This window comes from Agelaius phoeniceus, chromosome 16 (genome assembly GCF_051311805.1).
Source record: "Agelaius phoeniceus isolate bAgePho1 chromosome 16, bAgePho1.hap1, whole genome shotgun sequence".
Lineage (NCBI taxonomy): Eukaryota > Metazoa > Chordata > Aves > Passeriformes > Icteridae > Agelaius > Agelaius phoeniceus.
In genome coordinates, this window is record NC_135280.1 from 16,015,058 (window position 1) to 16,023,061 (window position 8,004).

At 57.1% G+C, this 8,004-nt stretch overlaps 1 protein-coding gene across 1 annotated transcript; it reads left to right on the plus strand.

The window, feature by feature from the left end:
• Nucleotides 1–563: 563 nt before the first annotated feature.
• On the plus strand, nucleotides 564–3,158 carry LOC129127393 (noggin-2-like). The gene has a single exon (XM_077186943.1). It carries the CDS (start codon nucleotides 1,613–1,615, stop codon nucleotides 2,243–2,245), a length of 633 nt encoding a protein of 210 aa, XP_077043058.1. The 5' UTR covers nucleotides 564–1,612; the 3' UTR covers nucleotides 2,246–3,158.
• The last annotated feature ends 4,846 nt before the right edge of the window (nucleotides 3,159–8,004 follow it).

Below are 8,004 nucleotides of genomic sequence, written 5' to 3' on the forward strand. Positions count from 1 at the left end.
GGTGAAGGAAGAGCCAGTGCTTTAATCTGGCTGGTTATCACACCATATTGCACTGAGGGATGCAGGGATGCTTTCTCCCGAGTGAGAGTGATGCTCCTGGAAGGCTGCAGGCTCCCTTGCAGAGGGTGCTGAGATGCTGATGCTGGAGTGGTCCTACCCTGGTGTACTGTCCCAGAGGGCCTCTAAGGACATGGCACCCTATTCTACTAAAGCTCTGTGTAAAGTTGGAAGGTGGTTTGGTGGCGGCTGGGCTTTTGTAGAGAAGCAGACATGGGGCAGCCAAAGCAGCTGCGGAAGGCAGAGGCAGAGTGACGGTCCCGCTACCCGGGGGTCCGTGCGGTGCCCGGCCCCGGGCTGGTGCAGTGCCCCGCTGCTCCGGGGCCATCGCCTCCAGCCCCGCGCCGCGCCCGCGGCTGGGGTGGCAGCTCCAGAGGAGCCCGGGGCCAGGACCGCAGGTGGGACGCGGCTCCGGAGGGAGGTGGGCGGCTCCGGGGGGTGGCGGCAGGACCCGGCTGTCACTCAGCGCGCGGGGAAAGTGACAGCGGGGCGGGGCGGCCGCGCCGGGCGCGTATTTAACTTGGGCGGCAGCGGCGGCGCGGCAGAGCGCGGCGGGCGGGAGGCGGCGGCGGGTGGGACGTCGTGACACCGGGCGACACCGGCGACACCGAGCCGCGCTGAGCCGAGCCGAGCCTGGCTACACCGCGCCGAGCTGAGCAGGCAGCATAGGGCACGAAGCGGCGCCGCGGCTGGATGCGCTGAGCGCGGTGCGGACGACCGGGTCCCCGGAGCAGCGGCAGCAACAGCGGCACCGGCATGGGTCGCCGGGGCTGCTGAGCGACGGCCGAACCCGCCCCTGCCCGTCCCCGCCGAGGAGCCGCCAGGGAAACGGGACGCGCCGCCTCGCCGGTGCCGGGGACACCCTCCGGCCCCCCAGCCCCATCACGCCGAGGATGCCCCGGGGGCCCGCGGGCCGCCCCCGCCGCTCGCCATGAGGAGGAACCCCGCCGGGCCGCGGGCGCTGCCGCCGCCGCCCGCCGCCGCCTGAGCCCCGTGCCCCGGCCGTGCCCGCGCAGGGGCCGCCCGAGCGCCCCGGCGCCGTGACCCTCCTCCCGCCCCCTCGCCCGGCGCGCCCGGCTATAAAGGAGGGTTTTATTCTCGGGCTCCGGTCTCACGCCAAACCCTGTCACACCGTCTAGACGAGCTGTCGTGGGGCTCGGCCCAGCTGTCACCATGGCGATGGAGACGAGTCCGCTGTGAATTTTGGGGGGGAGCGAGCGAGAGCGGCGGCGGCAGAGGAGGAGGAGGAGGAGGAGGAGGAAGGCTCGGCCGCCGCCGTGCCCTGCCCTCCCCCGCGGGGGAGGCTCGGACCCCCCGGCGCTGCCGACCGCGGCTGGAGCCGGCCCGGCGGGGAGCCCCGGGAGCCAGCGGCCGCGGGCGCGGGGCGAGCCTCAGATGCGGCTGTCACACAACCCCGGCCGGGCTATTTAAAGTAACGGGCCCCGCCGGACACTGGTGTCTCTGCCTATTTATGAGCCCCCGGGAGCCGGCGGGCGCCGCCGGGCAGCGCTAGGAGCCGAGGCCGCCGGGAGCAGCGCCGGGGCCCGCCCGGAGCATGACGGCGATCCGGGCGCTGCTGCTCTGCCTCTGCCTGGGGCTGCCGGCGGGCGGGCAGCCCTTCCTGCGCCTGCGACCCTCGCCCAGCGACAACCTGCCCGTCAAGGACATCGTGGAGCACCCGGACCCCGAGTACGACCCCAAGGAGCAGGACCTGGACGAGAGGACGCTGAGGAAGAAGCTGGGCAGCCATTTCGACCCCGGCTTCATGGCCGTGGCCGTGCCGGTGCCGGCCAACGCCTCGGGCGCCGCGGCGGCGGCGGGGCGGGGGCGGGCGGCGCTGCCGGCCGAGCTGCGGCGGCTGGAGCTGGGGCCGCCCCGGGGCCCGCGCCTGCGGCTGGGCAAGAAGGCGCGGCGGAAGGTGCTGCAGTGGCTGTGGGCGCACACCCACTGCCCCGTCTTCTACGCCTGGAAGGACCTGGGGGTGCGCTTCTGGCCGCGCTACATCAAGGAGGGAAACTGCCTGGCCGAGAAGTCCTGCTCGCTGCCCGAGGGCATGTTCTGCAAGCCCGTCAAGTCGGTCACCAAGACCTTCCTGCGCTGGCATTGCCAGGGCTGGTCCAGTCAGAAGTACTGCACCTGGATCCCCGTGCAGTACCCGCTCATCTCCGAGTGCAAGTGCTCCTGCTAAGCCGCCCCGGCCCCTTGCACTGCCGCCCTCCTCCTCCGGATCACTTTAGAGGGGGGGGAGGTTTTTCGGGTGGGTTTTTTTGGGATAGTTTTTTTTTGGGAGGTGGTTTTTTTCCCCACCCGCCAGAGCGAAGTGGGAGAAGATGAACCGCTTTGGAGGTTTTTTTTGTTTTGTTTTGTTTTTTTGTTTTGTTTTGTTTTTTTTGTTTTGTTTTGGTTTGTTTTCTTTTGTTTTTTATTTTTTATTATTGTTATTTTTTGTTAATTTTGGGGGGGGTGTTCTTTGGTTTTTTTGTTTGTTTGTTTGTTTTATGTTGTTATTTTTTTTTTCACTTGGACTTCTTTTAATATTATTTTATTCAAAAGGGGGGAAAGCGAACCCAGGAACTGCAGGGCAGGCCAAAGGCACAGTAAAGCACTACAATCAGATGTCTATTTTTGTACGTATATAGCCTTCTAACAAAAGGAAAATTAAAAAAAAAAAAACTTAAAAAAAAGGAAAAAAAACCTACCAGCCGTGTAAATAGAGAGATTTTAAAGGAAAAGGGGGGGGGGAAATCGCAGCTGTTTTTTTATTATTATTATAATTATTATTGTTATTATTATTATTTTAAAGACATAGGACCACATTTTAAACCCATCCCCACAGAACCCAAGCACTTCCCTGCCGAAGGGAAGGGCAGAAATTTCTTGTAAAGATGTCTTTATCAAAAGGAGAAAAGGGGCGGAGGGTGTAAAAAAAGAAAAACAAGAACCGCAGCATCCCTGAACGGTTGTTTCTCTGTGCTGTATTTTTTTTATCTTCTTCAGACCTTGTCACTGATATTTGAACTAATTTGCCAAGCTCTCTAGTGTTTTTTTTAAAAAGTGTATAACAATTAATTAAGAAGGAAATTTTAAAGAAAAGTACAAATCTATGAAAGAGTGGAATTGTTTTTTTGTGTGGGAATACATATAGTGGTGTAGAGATGTTAAAGGAAATTTTCTGTGTACAGTTTATTTATTTTTAACGTTTGTGTATAGGAAAAAAAAAAGCTAGAGATTATGCCAGAAACTATTGGAAATGTTTACTTGAATATTCCTTTAAAAACATATCAATGTAAATATGAGCTATCACTGATCAAAACATTTTTAGCAATAAACTCTATCTTTGAAGAAAAACCCCATGCTGCACTCCAGCTCTCTGGGAGACCAGCAGAATTTCGGATTCTTACTCAGAGCAGGTGCTGAGTAAAGGGCTTTGCCTGGGCCACGCTGGTGTAAATCACGAGATGCCCCAAAAGTCGGGACAGCTCCTCTGATTTCTGTCTCTCCGGGATTCCGCTCTGGGATTTCTTTGCGTGTATAACTATAACCTGTTGGGGAGAGAGAAAAGCACCGACGGGAAAGAAATGTCTCGTAACGCATAAAAGAGCTGCGATGTCCCGGACTGGAGGTGCCACCTGAAGTCCTTTGGAGATTCCGTGCTCCGCGGCTCTTGGATTCGGCTCTCCCGCTGGCAGAGGAAGCGGTCGGGGTTGCTGCCCCGGCCATCAAAGCGCCTGACACAGCTTGGCAGCCCCGCGTGTGTCAGAACAAATGTTTTTTCTCGGCTGCCGCTACTAGCAGAGGAGGGAAGGATGGAGACAAGCCCTGCGCCCCGACCTGTTGCCGCGACGGAGCCCCGGGCCCGCATCCCTGCCCGCAGCGCCGCTGGGTGTGCGGGGTCAGCAGGGCCTGCGATGGCTGCAGTGCCCGCAGCTCCCGCGCTGCTGCCGGGCCGATGCCCGCACTCCCGCCGGAGCTCACTGAGCCAGGGCAAGGCAGAAACGGGACGGCTCCACACGGGCGGGCTGGGGAGGAGCCCGGCACCGGAGAGCGAGGGCACTGGCAGTGTGAGCCCACTGCCGACGGAGATCTGTCTGTCTGTCGGTCGGTCGGTCACAGGGATAGGAGCACGGCCCTGACGCGCTGCCAGGCCATTCCCTTGCGTGTTCTGCGTGGGCTGCTGGTGCTGGAGGGGAAGGTCTGGCCATTCCTGCTGGTGAATGAAATGTGTCTGAAACATGCCTGAAACGTGCCCTCATCCCTGAGGAAAAATCCCTGCTGCCAAAGGCCTTGGCCAGTGAAGAGATGTTCTCCCCCAAAGCAGCTATGGAGCAGCAAGGAGACCCTGTCCCCCTCCAGCTTAGCATGCAGCACAGGAGAGCAGCATGATACCAAGCCCATGGGCAGGCACCAGGACCCTCCAAAGGGTCTGGCTTGTGTCCCTCCATCATCGTCTGAGGGAAGTGAGGTCCAGCAAGTCCCATGAAGCAGGCCTGCAGAGCCTGGAGGTCACACATTGAAGCTGAAACAGGGAGAGAGTTGTTGAGATGGGCATGGTGGGGACAAGGCAAGAGGGACAGTGACATCCCATAGTCCACATCCCTGCAGAGCCCTGCTGCCATCCCCTCATCCCTGTTTGAGGAGGCAGATTGGCCTTTCCACACATTTGTCAGTGAGAGATCAGTGAAGGGGAAGATGCAGAGGGCAGGGTGAAAACGAGACTTCGGCAAAGACAATGTGCAAAACATCAGGGGCATTTCAGAGAGAAAGGGGAAAGCTCATTTTGCAAGAGGAACAACATCTGTGGTGTGGGGGCCGAACATCTGTAGGAGGGAGCATGGAGGGAAGGCATTCTGGGAAAATATTTCTGACATAATCCCAACAGTATCTGGTGTGTTGGGATTTGGTTACAAATGGCCCTCTAACGTCTTTGTGCGTTTTGTTCTGCTGGTTCCAGGGGCACACAGAGACCCCTGCTTTGTGCTAACCTGGGAAATAAACCATTCGCTGGGCTCAATGGCTGAGTTCAGTTGCGCGGGGAAGGGGGGCTGGGAAAGGGGAAGGCGAGATTTGTGTGAACTCAGCGAAAACCAGCCTAAAAGCCTCCATGCCATGTGCTGGAGGGAGGAGGGGGGCTGCCTCCGTCTCTGGGGAGAACTCAGTGGTCCCGCTTGAGATGATGGTTTGTCTGGAGGTGAAAGCGTGAGAGCTGAGAGCCAAGGTGCTCGGTGAGGGCTAGAGCTGGGGAGCAGAGGGCAGCCCCACGTGCCAGCCCACCCGGCTCTGCTTTGCCAACCTTCCACAGTGCTGGGCCACGGTACCTGGTGCTGGTGGCACGCTGCCCTCGTGCCGAGGAGCTTGGCTGCCCTGGCAGGCGGTGAGTCGGACGTGTGACAGCCGGGCCGTGGGCGTGATGGCTCGCCTCAACTGCCGAGCCTCAAAGAAGAGTAAGACAAAGGGGAACAAGCCTGATTCTTTGGTGTGGTTATTGCATTGTCTCCCCAAGCTGCTTGTGATTAAGGGATGAGCTGCAGGGGGAAAGGGGCAGAACAGGCAGAACTGGCAGGACCCTGAGATGTGGTGGGTGCCAGCTTACTGAAGACATGGGCTTTCCCACTGTGTTCTGGGGTCATGGCCTGGGAAAAGGGCTGGAGCACTGAGGGTGGGCACCATCCTCTAACTCGGGTCCCTCCTGTCATTACACTGTCAAAAGTCATGCACAGCCACAGGCACTCACTGCCAGGGCTGTGCACCCCCACTCCTGGGCACCCAGTGTTCTCCACTCGCCTGGTGCTGGCAGGCGAACCATGCCCGTGCCCTGTGGAGCTGCAGTGAGCCCCACACTTTGCAGTGTCCCTTCTCCACACTGAGTTTCCACGCTTAAGTAGAAGGTATTGATCTGAAGGATCAGCCCTTTAACCACTTCTTCCTTCGGGCAGGGCAGAGCATGGCTGATGAAGCAGGTTCCACAGGACCCAATGGATGTTCTGTGCCCTGCAGGCACATGTCCCTCGGCACTACGGGAAAGCAAAGACAGCTTTCCTCTCCACAGCCAGCACTGGCCAGAGCTCACCTGCTCCAACACCACGTGCTGTTTAGGGGCAGCTCCCTTGGCTCGATCACAGATGGATCTCTTCCTTGTAGTCCCTACAAAGCCTGACTGAAGCCAAGAGCCACTCTCTCAGGTTTGCAGAGGTCTCCATCTCTTCCTTCTGCATGTCAAGGCCCTTCTATCACTTGGTGAATTGCTTTCCCATGCATGAACCCCAGATTTAGATTATCCAGATTCTCTTGGGAGAGAAAATGAGTTCAGGATGGCTCCTGACATTTGACTTGATGGGATGAAGTCACCTTTCCATTCCTCTTTCACATCCCAGTTTGGTTTTGACACCAGCAGCAGGTTAACTCTTTATCTCATTGGCAAAGCTTATTTCATCCCCATTTTCTGCCCTGGCTCTCCCCATTTAGCTCATGTCCCCTCAACTGAGGCCGCTGTCCAGGAATGCAGTTTCTGTCAGCACGCTGGCTCTGCCAGTGTAACTCAGATTCACAGGGCCAGAGCTCACAGATGTTCAGTGCCAGCTCTTGAGATATCTGACTCAGGCCCAGGTGATGACCTAGGCCCATCACTCATCATTCCTAGAAAGGCAGATGAATGGACTGGAGGCAGTAATTGCCTTCCTCAACCTTTAAAGCCCAACCTAAACTTTTTCTCAGGATACAAAATTATGTTCATCTCCTCCTCCAGGCCGAGCATTTGTTGTCAATCTCCTTCACAGCCTGTCAGGGCCACCAGGAGCTATCAGAGAAAGCCAGTCCCTCTGCAGACCCTGCTTGGTCTAGCAGCAGATCTCTGGTGAGTTCATCCTGCTGACTGCTGCTGGTCAGGAGCTCCAGCTGAGCTGGACCCACTTCCTCAGGCACCCCCAGCTCCTTGTTCATCACCTCAATGAAGATCAAGCCACACTGCTGAGGTTAATAGTGCCAGGGTGCACTGTGCTCAGTGATCTCAGAGGTCTTTTCCAACCTCAGTGATCCTGTGCTGACCACATGTGTGCCCTGCAGGGTGGGCAGAGTTGGGCTCGTCTCACCATCTCCTCACGGCTACTGGGTACAGGTGTGGGGGTTCTGCTTTCTCTGTGCAAGACCCAGGATTCCTTTCCACTCCCGTGCAGTTCTCCTTCGCTGTGTCCATGAGTATCAAACCCAACCACGTGCCCAGTTGCTGCTCGGCAGAGCAGGACCCTGACCCCTCTCCATGAGGGAGTGCAAAGTTTTACTCACTGACACTCCAGAGGTGTCAGAAGGGCTGCTGGCTCATTTGCAAAAGCCGTGCACGAGCTTCCCCTCCCCCCAGTGATTAAAACCAAACATTAACAGCAGCAGCATCCCAGGGACATGGCTGCTCTTCGGCATTAGCTGTTTGGTATTCTGCCTAAAAGTGTCAGACACCCTGTCAAGGAGAAGGGACGGCGTCATGTGGCACTGGGAGCCCAATCAGAGAGGCAGAGCCACGAAGAGCAAATCAGGAGGAGCTGGGAGGCAGCGCTTTCGAACCGGCCATTGGCTAAAATTGCCCTTTCAGGAGGACGGTGAATGAATCCATTCACAAAAAAAAAAAAAAAAAAAAAAAAAAAAAAAAAAAAAAAAAAAAAAAGCATGGCCTGTTTGCAAACAGCAAAGCAGTCCTTTTTCTTTTTTCTTCATCTGGATGAGTCTGACCCAAACCCTGAAACAGATGTGTGGGATGTGGCTGTTGCCCATCAGTGAATTTCAGTGGACTGATTCTGCCCATCTTTTTGTAGGATCCACCATTCCTTCCAAGGAGTTTCAATGACCTGCCCAAAGAACCTTGGCCTCCTACTGGGCACCCTTGAGTGGGACACAGACCGCTAAGGGCCCTTGGACCACCTCTGGGATATGGTAGGAGACCCTGCTCTCCAGCATCACACT